Source organism: Argopecten irradians, chromosome 8 (assembly GCF_041381155.1).
Source record: "Argopecten irradians isolate NY chromosome 8, Ai_NY, whole genome shotgun sequence".
NCBI classification, from domain to species: domain Eukaryota; kingdom Metazoa; phylum Mollusca; class Bivalvia; order Pectinida; family Pectinidae; genus Argopecten; species Argopecten irradians.
Window position 1 is genome coordinate 11,494,804 of NC_091141.1, and position 15,937 is coordinate 11,510,740.

Below are 15,937 nucleotides of genomic sequence, written 5' to 3' on the forward strand. Positions count from 1 at the left end.
ATGGTTCTTATTAATAAATTGTCATCTTTATAAAATGGCTATTTTAATTCATATTGTCTTCGAGTTTTATGTGGAGCAAGCATAAATATCCTTAATGAAATGTAAAGTCTATTATTCTCGACATTCAGTATATACCTCATCATCTTGTGTCAGATTTTTTTCCACCTGAAATATAACTCCTAACTTAATTTCCTTTTCAACTGTAATACAATCCTAAATACATCTCCTTATCAGCTGTGGGTATTTTATTACCTGTCACAGGTGTGAAATATTAATCAATTAAGTTTTCACCCACACCTCATCTTTTAAAAGCTTTTTGCTGGATTTTTCTCTAACATGATGTATTCTGAAACCTTGAAATGAATCACCACTGCTTATTATTTTCAGAGAGGTGAATCCACATCTTTAATTAATCAATTTCTTTTTTACTTTTCTACAAAAACAAAGAGAGAAAAAAATGTCTTCATCAACAACTTGTTGTTAGAGTCCAGACAATAGTTTATGCCAATTTTACTCTACTCATTCACTCCTGAATACCTATACATTTAGTATATTATAAATCAAAGATTTGAATAGCCCATTATATAATTACAGGGGTGTATGAGTTAAGGAGTCTTTATATTGACAAGAGATACCAGAGGGATCTTGATGCCCACCAAAGGGCCCAAGGGGAACCTACATATGAAATTTGAGAATGATCCCTTCAGTGCTTTCTGAGAAAAAGCGATAACAAACTGTAGCTATCAAAATCCAAGATGGCTGCCTGGCGGCCATCTTGTTGACCGATCAGTCCCAAAATGCAATAGGTACAACTAGGGCCCAAAGGGAACATACATATTTAATTTGAGAGAGATCCCTTCAGTAATTTCTAATAAATAGTGGTAACAAACTTTATACAGGTTCATTGTTTCTTTTCTGAAGGAATTATAATATTATCCTCTAAATCCCCTATTGGGCCCCACCCCTCCTGCCCCCAGGGGGTCAGAGCCAAAATTTATACAAGTTCTGTTCCCCTTCCCCCAAGGATGTTTATGGCCAAGTTTGGTCACAAACCAAGCAAAACTCTAGGACAAGTAGCGATTTATAGGATTTACCTCTATTTCCCCTATTGGACCCCACCTGTTCTGCCCCTGGAAGCCAGAGCCAAAATTTATACAAGTTCTGTTCCCCTTCCAAAAAGGATGTTTGTGGCCAAATTTGGTTACATTCCATGCAGAACTCTATGACTAGTAGCGATTTAAAGGATTTACCTCTATTTCCCCTATTGGGCCCGCCCCTCCTGCCCCCGGGGGACCAGAGCCAAAATTTATACAATTTCTGTTCCCCTTCCCCCAAGGATGTTTGTGGCCAAATTTGGTTACATTCCATTCAGAACTCTATGACTAGTAGCGATTTAAAGGATTTATCTCTATTTCCCCTATTGGGCCCCGCCCCTCCTGCCCCCGGGGGACCAGAGCCAAAATTTATACAATTTCTGTTCCCCTTCCCCAAAGGATGTTTGTGGCCAAATTTGGTTACATTCCATTCAGAACTCTATGACTAGTAGCGATTTAAAGGATTTACCTCTATTTCCCCTATTGGGCCCCGCCCCTCCTGCCCCCGGGGGACCAGAGCCAAAATTTATACAATTTCTGTTCCCCTTCCCCCAAGGATGTTTGTGGCCAAATTTGGTTACATTCCATTCAGAACTCTATGACTAGTAGCGATTTAAAGGATTTATCTCTATTTCCCCTATTGGGCCCCGCCCCTCTTGCCCCTGGGGGATTAGAGCCAAAATTTATACAAGTTCTGTTCCCATTCCCCCAAGGATGTTTGTGGCTAATTTTGGTTACAATCCATGCAGAACTCTAGGACAAGTAGCGTTTTAAAGGATTTACCTCTATTTCCCCTATTGGGCCCCGCCCCTCCTGCCCCCGGGGGGTCAGAGCCAAAATTCATACAAGTTCTGTTCCCCTTCCCCCAAGGATGTTTGTGGCCAAATTTGGTTACATTGCATTCAGAACTCTATGACTAGTAGCGATTTAAAGGATTTACCTCTATTTCCCCTATTGGGCCCGCCCCTCCTGCCCCCGGGGGACCAGAGCCAAAATTTATACAATTTCTGTTCCCCTTCCCCCAAGGATGTTTGTGGCCAAATTTGGTTACATTCCATTCAGAACTCTATGACTAGTAGCGATTTAAAGGATTTATCTCTATTTCCCCTATTGGGCCCCGCCCCTCTTGCCCCTGGGGGATCAGAGCCAAAATTTATACAAGTTCTGTTCCCCTTCCCCCAAGGACGTTTGTGGCTAATTTTGGTTACAATCCATGCAGAACTCTAGGACAAGTAGCGTTTTAAAGGATTTACCTCTATTTCCCCTATTGGGGCCCGCCCCTCCTGCCCCCGGGGGGTCAGAGCCAAAATTTATACAAGTTCTGTTCCCCTTCCCCCAAGGATGTTTGTGGCCAAATTTGGTTACAATCCATGCAGAACTCTAGGACAAGTAGGGATTTATAGGATTTACCTCTATTTCCCCTATTGGGCCCCGCCCCTCCTGCCCCCGGGGGGTCAGAGCCAAAATTTATACAAGTTCTGTTCCCCCTCCCCCAAGGATGCTTGTGGCCAAATTTGGTTACAATCCATGCAGAACTCTATGACTAGTAGCGATTTAAAGGAAATGTTGACGGACAGACGGACGACGGACGACGGACGACGGACGCCGCGCCATGACATAAGCTCACCGGCCCTTCGGGCCAGGTGAGCTAATAAATAGTGGTAACAAACTTTATCTATCAAAATCCAAGATGGCTGCCTGGTGGCCATCTTGTTGACTGATCAGTCCCAAAATGCAATATGCACAACTAAAGATGGCTGCCTGGATGTCATCTTGTTGACCGATCAGTCCCAAAATGTACAATGCCCTCAGTACATTCCAAGAAATGGCGATAAAAATCGGCTAAAAATAAATGTGACATTTTTAGTGTAGAATTCCCACCATTGGTTCATGTAGTTCAAATCCTCTATACCAGTTCAGGTAAGCAACCATGCTATAGGCATCCATGTTGAAACTGATTTAAAAAAAATACTCTAATAAGAGGTTTTGTGTGACTTATGTCACCAATAGGTCAACAAATGGATATCTGATTGTACATTCCACACTCTAATTTGCCTTCAAATTTGCTTCTGACATTTTTTTGTAGTTTCTGTTGCCTCTGACTATTCGAGTTTCAGCTTTGTTTCTGACATTTTTCTGTAGTTTCTATCGGCTAAGACCGTTTGGTTTCAGCTTTGCTTCTGAAATTTTTCCGTAGATTCTGTTGGCTCTGACTGTTCAGGTTTCCGTTTAATCCCACTGACCCGCTCCTGTTTTTTCTCTAGATAGTCCTTCATATTGTCCACTTTCACCTTCCTCAAGCCCTCGGGTAGGTGGGCACTGACTCCTACTGACTCTGTTAAAACAAACCATGAAAAAATCTTATCCACGCCAGAAAAAACTTGTTATTAATTGCAAAAACAATGTAGTTACTTCGAAAACACCAAACTTTAACAGAAAAGCAAAATTAGATGAAGGTGTGCTCTGAAAACAAATACAAATTATTAGCATATAGGCATAACCATTGACTTTTTCACACCTTCTGATGATCACATATAACCTTTAATGCCATATTAATTTTTGACAGGTTTTGTGTTATACAGGTAAAATTTGTAGACTATATAGTTCAGCAATGTATAATCACCTTTGAAGAAATCCCAACTAGAGTTGATAGTTCTCTGTACACAGCTAGCTCTGGAACTTTTCTCAGAGTCGAGCATCTTCAGCTAAAAATAGATTTATGATTTTTTTTTTACTTCTCTCTGGTTTAAATAGATTACCATAATAGACTCAATAAACACTAAGGGTGATTATGAAATGAGAAAATTAAGTGGAGCTTATCTGGGCCAAATTTAGACCTTTCACAAAATCATTACACAAAACCAAATAACCACATCAAAAATAGACTGGAATGCCAATTATATTTTTTCACATACAAATAAATTACATCAAAGTTTTATAAGGTAAATTAGCATTGATATTTCAAAACCTTAAAGCTATGTGTGGTAACAGTTCATTCTGAAATATTGATTTGTAGTTTCCATGGTACAATGGAGGTGATATGTCCATGACTACTTTCTGGAACTCTTCTGTGTTTTAAAAACATAATGAAGCACCAAACTTTGGTGCACAATCAATTGTAACTCATCATTTATAGATAATTTTCGGATATATTGTGTCGTACATAATATATATTGACTTTGCGTACCTTATATTACAGAAAAATTTCATGTCATGGAGGTCAATCATGAATGAATACTAGATACTGAACAGGCAGCATGAAATGGACAATTTTGAGAGATATTTTGCATTTCTTAATTAAACTCCATTAATGTCGAAACAAATAGCTGATTTCAATATTTTATTATTAATTTATACCTGAACTAAAACTATCTGTAAGATATAAGCTCCCTGCCTCTGTATGATATTGGAATGGAACAGCGCACATGAATGGGTTACAAACACTATGTATATTATCCCTCATACATATGATGGGGGCATAATATGACCATTGTGAGAAAAATCTGGAGGACTTATGATAAAATGTAGACATCTTGGCTTGGCTTGAAGCATTACCTCCAGCTGACATATTACCACAATGCCAACATAACTACCATGATGCCTGACATATTACCACAATCCCAACACAACTACCAAGATGTCTGACATATTACCACAATCCCAACATAACTACCATGATGCCTGACATATTACCACAATCCCAACATTACTACCATATGCCTGCACCACAATCCCAACATAACTACCATGATTCTGACATATTACCACAATCCCAACATAACTACCATGATGCCTGACATATTACCACAATCCCAACATAACTACCATGATATCTGACATATTACCACAATCCCAACATAACTACCATGATATCTGACATATTACCACAATCCCAACATAACTACCATGATGCCTGATTACCACAATCCCAACATAACTACCATGATGCCTGACATATACCACAATCCCAACATAACTACCATGATGTCTGACATATTACCACAATCCCAACATAACTACCATGATATCTGACATATTACCACAATCCCAACATAACTACCATGATATCTGACATATTACCACAATCCCAACATAACTACCATGATGCCTGACATATTACCACAATCCCAACATAACTACCATGATGCCTGACATATTACCACAATCCCAACATAACTACCATGGTGCCTGACGTATTACCACAATCCCAACATAACTACCATGATGCCTGACATATTACCACAATCCCAACATAACTACCATGATGCCTGACATATTACCACAATCCCAACATAACTACCATGATGCCTGACATATTACACACAATCCCAACATAACTACCATGATGCCTGACATATTACCACAATCCCAACATAACTACCATGATGCCTGACATATTACCACAATCCCAACATAACTACCATGATGCCTGACATATTACCACAATCCCAACATAACTACCATGATGCCTGACATATTACCACAATCCCAACATAACTACCATGATGCCTGACATATTACCACAATCCCAACATAACTACCATGATGCCTGACATATTACCACAATCCCAACATAACTACCATGATGCCTGACATATTACCACAATCCCAACATAACTACCATGATGCCTGACATATTACCACAATCCCAACATAACTACCATGATGCCTGACATATTACCACAATCCCAACATAACTACCATGATGCCTGACATATTACCACAATCCCAACATAACTACCATGATGCCTGACATATTACCACAATCCCAACATAACTACCATGATGCCTGACATATTACCACAATCCCAACATAACTACCATGATGCCTGACATATTACCACAATCCCAACATAACTACCATGATGCCTGACATATTACCACAATCCCAACATAACTACCATGATGCCTGACATATATTACCACAATCCCAACATAACTACCATGATGCCTGACATATTACCACAATCCCAACATAACTACCATGATGCCTGACATATTACCACAATCCCAACATAACTACCATGTGCCTGAATATTACCACAATCCCAACATAACTACCATGATGCCTGACATATTACCACAATCCCAACATAACTACCATGATGCCTGACATATTACTACAATCCCAACATAACTACCATGTGCCTGACATATTACCACAATCCCAACATAACTACCATGATGCCTGACATATTACCACAATCCCAACATAACTACCATGATGCCTGACATATTACCACAATCCCAACATAACTACCATGATGCCTGACATATTACCACAATCCCAACATAACTACCATGATGCCTGACATATTACCACAATCCCAACATAACTACCATGATGCCTGACATATTACCACAATCCCAACATAACTACCATGATGCCTGACATATTACCACAATCCCAACATAACTATATGATGCCTGACTATTACCACAATCCAACATAACTACCATGATGCCTGACATATTACCACAATCCCAACATAACTACCATGATGCCTGACATATTACCACAATCCCAACATAACTACCATGATGCTGACATATTACCACAATCCCAACATAACTACCATGATGCCTGACGTATTACCACAATCCCAACATAACTACCATGATGCCTGACATATTACCACAATCCCAACATAACTACCATGATGCCTGACATATTACCACAATCCCAACATAACTACCATGATGCCTGACATATTACCACAATCCAACATAACTACCATGATGCTGACATATTACCACAATCCAACATAACTACCATGATATCTGACATATTACCACAATCCCAACATAACTACCATGATGCCTGACGTATTACCACAATCCCAACATAACTACCATGATGCCTGACATATTACCACAATCCCAACATAACTACCATGATGCCTGACATATTACCACAATCCCAACATAACTACCATGATGCCTGACATATTACCACAATCCCAACATAACTACCATGATGCCTGACATATTACCACAATCCCAACATAACTACCATGATGCCTGAGTATTACCACAATCCCAACATAACTACCATGATATCTGACATATTACCACAATCCAACATAACTACCATGATGCCTGACATATTACCACAATCCCAACATAACTACCATGATGCCTGACATATTACCACAATCCCAACATAACTACCATGCCTATGCCTGACACTACTATTACCACAATCCCAACATAACTACCATGATGCCTGACATATTACCACAATCCCAACATAACTACCATGATGCCTGACATATTACCACAATCCCAACATAACTACCATGATGCCTGACATATTACCACAATCCCAACATAACTACCATGATGCCTGACGTATTACCACAATCCCAACATAACTACCATGATGCCTGACATATTACCACAATCCCAACATAACTACCCTGACATATTACCACAATCCCAACATAACTACCATGATGCCTGACATATTACCACAATCCCAACAACACTAACTATTACCACAATCAACATAACACCATGATGCCTGACATATTACCACAATCCCAACATAACTACCATGATGCCTGACATATTACCACAATCCCAACATAACTACCATGATGCCTGACATATTACCACAATCCCAACATAACTACCATGATGCCTGACATATTACCACACAATCCCAACATAACTACCATGATGCCTGGACATATTACCACAATCCCAACATAACTACCATGATGCCTGACATATTACCACAATCCCAACATAACTACCATGATGCCTGACATATTACCACAATCCCAACATAACTACCATGATGCCTGACATATTACCACAATCCCAACATAACTACCATGATGCCTGAACATATTACCACAATCCCAACATAACTACCATGTGCCTGACATATTACCACAATCCCAACATAACTACCATGATGCCTGACATATTACCACAATCCCAACATAACTACCATGATGCCTGACATATTACCACAATCCCAACATAACTACCATGATGCCTGACATATACACCCCAACATATTACCACAATCCCAACATAACTACCATGATGCCTGACATATTACCACAATCCCAACATAACTACCATGATGCCTGACATATTACCACAATCCCAACATAACTACCATGATGCCTGACATATTACCACAATCCAACATAACTACCATGATGCCTGACATATTACCACAATCCCAACATAACTACCATGATGCCTGACATATTACCACAATCCCAACATAACTACCAAGATGCCTGACATATTACCACAATCCCAACATAACTACCATGATGCCTGACATATTACCACAATCCCAACATAACTACCATGATGCCTGACATATTACCACAATCCCAACATAACTACCATGATGCCTGACATATTACCACAATCCCAACATAACTACCATGATGCCTGACATATTACCACAATCCCAACATAACTTACCATGATGCCTGACATATTACCACAATCCCAACATAACTACCATGATGCCTGACATATTACCACAATCCCAACATAACTACCATGATGCCTGACATATTACCACAATCCCAACATAACTACCATGGTGCCTGACATATTACCACAATCCCAACATAACTACCATGATGCCTGACATATTACCACAATCCCAACATAACTACCATGGTGCCTGACATATTACCACAATCCCAACATAACTACCATGATGCCTGACATATTACCACAATCCCAACATAACTACCATGATGCCTGACGTATTACCACAATCCCAACATAACTACCATGATGCCTGACATATTACCACAATCCCAACATAACTACCATGATGCCTGACATATTACCACAATCCCAACATAACTACCATGATGCCTGGACATATTACCACAATCCCAACATAACTACCATGATGCCTGACATATTACCACAATCCCAACATAACTACCATGATGCCTGACATATTACCACAATCCCAACATAACTACCATGATGCCTGACATATTACCACAATCCCAACATAACTACCATGATGCCTGACATATTACCACAATCCCAACATAACTACCATGATGCCTGACATATTACCACAATGCCAACATAACTACCATGATGCCTGACATATTACCACAATCCCAACATAACTACCATGATGCCTGACATATTACCACAATCCCAACATAACTACCATGATGCCTGACATATTACCACAATCCCAACATAACTACCATGATGCCTGACATATTACCACAATCCCAACATAACTACCATGATGCCTGACATATTACCACAATCCCAACATAACTACCATGATGCCTGACATATTACCACAATCCCAACATAACTACCATGGTGCCTGACATATTACCACAATCCCAACATAACTACCATGGTGCCTGACATATTACCACAATCCAAACATAACTACTATGATGCCTGACATATTACCACAATCCCAACATAACTACCATGATGCCTGACATATTACCACAATCCCAACATAACTACCAAGATGCCTGACATATTACCACAATCCCAACATAACTACCATGATGCCTGACATATTACCACAATCCCAACATAACTACCATGATGCCTGACATATTACCACAATCCCAACATAACTACCATGATGCCTGACATATTACCACAATCCCAACATAACTACCATGATGCCTGACATATTACCACAATCCCAACATAACTACCATGATGCCTGACATATTACCACAATCCCAACATAACTACTATGATGCCTGACATATTACCACAATCCCAACATAACTACCATGATGCCTGACATATTACCACAATCCCAACATAACTACCATGATGCCTGACATATTACCACAATCCCAACATAACTACCATGATGCCTGACATATTACCACAATCCCAACATAACTACCATGATGCCTGACATATTACCACAATCCCAACATAACTACCATGATGCCTGACATATTACCACAATCCCAACATAACTACCATGATGCCTGACATATTACCACAATCCCAACATAACTACATGATGCCTGACATATTACCACAATCCCAACATAACTACCATGATGCCTGACATATTACCACAATCCCAACATAACTACCATGGTGCCTGACATATTACCACAATCCCAACATAACTACCATGATGCCTGACATATTACCACAATCCCAACATAACTACCATGATGTCTGACATATTACCACAATCCCAACATAACTACCATGATGCCTGACATATTACCACAATCCCAACATAACTACCATGATGCCTGACATATTACCACAATCCCAACATAACTACCATGATGCCTGACATATTACCACAATCCCAACATAACTACCATGTGCCTGACTATTACCACAATCCAACATAATACATGATGCCACTACATTATCCCAATCCCAACATAACTACCATGATGCCTGACATATTACCACAATCCCAACATAACTACCATGATGCCTGACATATTACCACAATCCCAACATAACTACCATGATGCCTGACATATTACCACAATCCCAACATAACTACCATGATGCCTGACATATTACCACAATCCCAACATAACTACCATGATGCCTGACATATTACCACAATCCCAACATAACTACCATGATGCCTGACATATTACCACAATCCCAACATAACTACCATGATGCCTGACATATTACCACAATCCCAACATAACTACCATGATGCCTGACATATTACCACAATCCCAACATAACTACCATGATGCCTGACATATTACCACAATCCCAACATAACTACCATGATATCTGACATATTACCACAATCCCAACATAACTACCATGATGCCTGACATATTACCACAATCCCAACATAACTACCATGATGCCTGACATATTACCACAATCCCAACATAACTACCATGATGCCTGACATATTACCACAATCCCAACATAACTACCATGATGCCTGACATATTACCACAATCCCAACATAACTACCATGATGCCTGACATATTACCACAATCCCAACATAACTACCATGATGCCTGACATATTACCACAATCCCAACATAACTACCAAGATGTCTGACATATTACCACAATCCCAACATAACTTCCATGATGCCTGACATATTACCACAATCCCAACATAACTACCATGATGCCTGACATATTACCACAATCCCAACATAACTACCATGATGCCTGACATATTACCACAATCCCAACATAACTACCATGATGCCTGACATATTACCACAATCCCAACATAACTACCATGATGCCTGACATATTACCACAATCCCAACATAACTACCATGATGCCTGACATATTACCACAATCCCAACATAACTACCATGATGCCTGACATATTACCACAATCCCAACATAACTACCATGATGCCTGACATATTACCACAATCCCAACATAACTACCATGATGCCTGACATATTACCACAATCCCAACATAACTACCATGATGCCTGACATATTACCACAATCCCAACATAACTACCATGATGCCTGACATATTACCACAATCCCAACATAACTACCATGATGCCTGACATATTACCACAATCCCAACATAACTACCATGATGCCTGACATATTACCACAATCCCAACATAACTACCATGATGCCTGACATATTACCACAATCCCAACATAACTACCATGATGTCTGACATATTACCACAATCCCAACATAACTACCATGAGCCTGACCTAACCCAGATCTGACATATTACCACAATCCCAACATAACTACCATGATGCCTGACATATTACCACAATCCCAACATAACTACATCATGATCCTGACATATTACCACAATCCCAACATAACTACCATGATGCCTGACATATTACCACAATCCCAACATAACTACCATGATGCCTGACATATTACCACAATCCCAACATAACTACCATGATGCCTGACATATTACCACAATCCCAACATAACTACCATGATGCCTGACATATTACCACAATCCCAACATAACTACCATGATGCCTGACATATTACCACAATCCCAACATAACTACCATGATGCCTGACATATTACCACAATCCCAACATAACTACCAAGATGTCTGACATATTACCACAATCCCAACATAACTACCATGATGCCTGACATATTACCACAATCCCAACATAACTACCATGATGCCTGACATATTACCACAATCCCAACATAACTACCATGATGCCTGACATATTACCACAATCCCAACATAACTACCATGATGCCTGACATATTACCACAATCCCAACATAACTACCATGATGCCTGACATATTACCACAATCCCAACATAACTACCATGATGCCTGACATATTACTACAATCCCAACATAACTACCATGATATCTGACATATTACCACAATCCCAACATAACTACCATGATGCCTGTCATATTACCACAATAACTTCTGGGTTGTGAGTTCGAACCCAATGTGAGGCAGTTGCCATGCACATGTACTGATTGCTGGTAAGTGATTTTTCTCAAGGTACTTTGAATTTCCTCCACCCTCCATAAATGTCCTTAAATGACCCTGGCTATTACTAGGAAGTTAAATGAATCAAATCAAAGCACAACTACTGTGAATATTGTTTCATTAATCACATATTACCTAAGACAATGAAAAATCCATAACGCCACCTACCATATTATCATCGTCACTCCACTGGTACACCCTGACACAGTTATCTGCCCTTGGTTGTAGGACCCACAGCTGATATTCATTGTCAAAACAAATATCCCATGGTTCCTCATCTGTTGTTATGGTAACAGACTTGGTCAGTGAAACTCCTGACTCAGAATACTCAAGCTTGTACACATATACTCGACTGCATCTGTGAAAACCATGAAAAAGCTGGTATTAAAAACACATACATATATACTACCTATGTACACATTCTTAAGTGTAGGTTACTGCAAATCGACTTTCATTTGCTGGTTACTTGCATGTCATAAATTTGAGATTTAAGTAATTTTGTGAAAGTATATCTCATAAATGTAATTTTATAATTTAAGAAAATAGAGTTATATCACAAAGTTTATGATCTTTGGGTCAAATTGATTGCTGAAAAGAGTGATAAGAAATAGTGAATAGAAGGAATTTAATTTCATACAACATTTTCCAAATCTAACAAGTTGAATTTATACAAATATGTAGATTTTACCTGTAACAAATAGCAGCTAGTACACTGTTTTGCTGATCATAGGCCAGTGTTTTCACTCCGAAGTCCCCATGATCCTGGGAGGATTTCTGACTTTCATTGGCACACATAGTCTCAGTACATTTCTCTCCATTCAATGTCCAAACCATGATCTCGCCCTCCTGAATAAAAACAAAATGGAACTTTGGTGAAATATAATTGATTACAATGTTTTAAGTAACTATGGTAGCATGTGCAGATAGATCTTTTTACCACTAGTTTACTACCTCTAGGGTGCTTGTTCAAATAAAAAAAAAAAAATGGAAACAGGTGAAATTTTAATGATTACACTATTTGAAGAGACTATATGTGGTAGCAGAAAATATACAGATAGATTTTTTTACTACTAGTCCATTACCTCCAAGTTTCTAGCTCACCCTTATATATACGGCCATGTACTGGCTGTACAGTGTGTGGGTTTTCTCCCAGAACTCTGACTTAGTTCCATCAAAAACAAAAAAAACCTACATGTATGTAAGTAATGATAGCTTTTGAAAGGTTCATATCTAAACCAAAATGGCTTTTATTTTTAAGATTAAATTGTTAAAAAAAAATTATTAGCTTAATTAATTACACTAATTAAAATATATGTTAAATGTTAATTTTCATAACTCGGGTCGTATTATGTGTTCTGTCGCTGTCCTTATTACCATGCATAGTTGCATGCATCACTGCCATACAGCTTTGTGAAAGACAGCAGAACAGAAAATTGAACCTTAATATTTAACATTGCACAGAAAATTGTGTCATGAAACCTCATCTTAATTAGGCCATCGATATATATATTGTCATATATTGTTATTGTTTTTAAGAAATTTTTATTTTGTGTTTTAATTCAGAAAAATAGTAGGTCTTTAACTTAACAATACCTTGAAAATGGGACAATAAATGTTCAGATATCTATCAATTAAACTCTTAATTAAAACTTCTTTTTATTTGAGAACCTTTCATGAATAGGTATTGTCAACAGTGTCTAAAATCCATTGACATTTTCTACATACAATTTATCTTCATACAATAGCACACCAATAGTGAGTATGCTGGTGGCCACTTGTTAATTAATATTCAATTAATCAAAAAGTGTGACATAAAATAATCAACTCCAAAGAATTGATCATTTGAATTAATTAATGATAGAAAAATTCCTCAATTTCACATATCCTATTTCTAAAGAAAACTTTGCTAATGACAAGTGCAAATAAACAAAAGGCGGATAAATCAATAGCAGAAAAAAAAGAGGTAAAATTTCGCGATCATGTTTCTTTTCTCTGTAATTTGTGAATCTGGCGACATATTGATTGCGATTCATCACGTAATCGGACAGCTGGTAATTAGCATGGATACGCTAAATGAACAGCAAAAAGAAACAAACAAATCTGGTGACAGCTTTTCCAGTGGGTTAAGATAAAAATATGAACACTATTTATTTTTATTGATTTCCAATTTAGAATTTGTATACAATACGCACTGACAGTCAGAGGACTTGGGCGATGCTGATGGTAAATAGCTCCAATTGTCACTTAAATGTAGACTTTTTAATTACAGTAGTATGAAATAAACACTCCTAGGATAACAAGGAGCAGCCATTAAAACTGACAGAGTATGTCAGATAGATAATGAAAAACAAAGACCGTCCATCTGTTAACCGTTACAATTCACTGAAACCCCAACCCTGAGTGGTCCGCCATTGTAAAACAAATTGATTTAGGCTGGTCGGTAAGTTTGAAATTTTTCCAGGTATTTTTCTGAACATGAGTAACCTGGAACAATGCCGGATTTTATTACATAGCTAGACTGCATTAACCTGGTACATACAAAGCGATATATCATTCAGAAAGAAAGACCAGCCACAACGTCAAGATCAATTATTCCCTGAATTAGCCATCATTTGACCATTCTATTAGATTATGTAGTGGTTTAACATGACAAAGACAGAATGGAGGGTTATAAAACCACAGAGACACACGTTGACTAACTCGAGTTACTAATCAGTATCATCGGATAATTAACGAATAAATGAAAATTTACATCACAACAGTCCAGCTCTCAATCGTCATATTCAGATTTAACAAGCGTATAATTACAGAATAAATCAGAGAATGACATATCGCATTTATCTATAAAAAAAAATATATCATGGGGATATCAATTAAGAAAACACTATACCCAGGTAGTTCAATTACAGTCAATCAGACAGCAGTTTTTTCAAGGTCATTTTCACCCCTTGCTAAAAAAAATCCCCAATGACATTTTGAAATGCTATGTATATAGAAGATAGGTCTACTTATTGTGGCTATATTTAGTACAGTCCAGTCCATTGTTGGTTTTCCAGAGAACTAGACTATGGGAGGTGGTTTATCATACAGTTTGGATATTTTCTAAGCTTAGTTGTCTGTTAGATTGAGCTATCCGTACCCTAGAGCCTTCAAGTTTTATTCAAATTTCAAGTCAAATCCTCTGTGACAAAAACAAGGCTAATGATACCTACCCCTCCTCCACTTATCAGTAGGTTGTTTTCTTTGATATACACCAGACTGGAAACGTACCTGGAATTAACCAGAGGAACTTTTCAAAATTTTATAAAAGCATTACAAAAACTTGCATAAGTTAGCTACATGTAAGTTTAAATCAGTTAGAGTA

The 15,937-nt window shown here is 38.2% G+C and overlaps 1 protein-coding gene across 1 annotated transcript in view; it reads right to left on the minus strand.

Annotated features, from left to right (window-relative positions):
- Nucleotides 1-899: 899 nt before the first annotated feature.
- Nucleotides 900-15,937, minus strand: part of LOC138329356 (tRNA (guanine-N(7)-)-methyltransferase non-catalytic subunit wdr4-like) — a 145,994-nt gene continuing 130,956 nt past the window's right edge. Inside the window, 5 exon segments of the mRNA XM_069276284.1 lie at nt 900-3,429; nt 3,718-3,799; nt 12,742-12,931; nt 13,262-13,419; nt 15,786-15,843. Coding sequence (XP_069132385.1) covers nt 3,263-3,429; nt 3,718-3,799; nt 12,742-12,931; nt 13,262-13,419; nt 15,786-15,843 — 655 coding nt within the window. The 3' untranslated portion in view covers nt 900-3,262.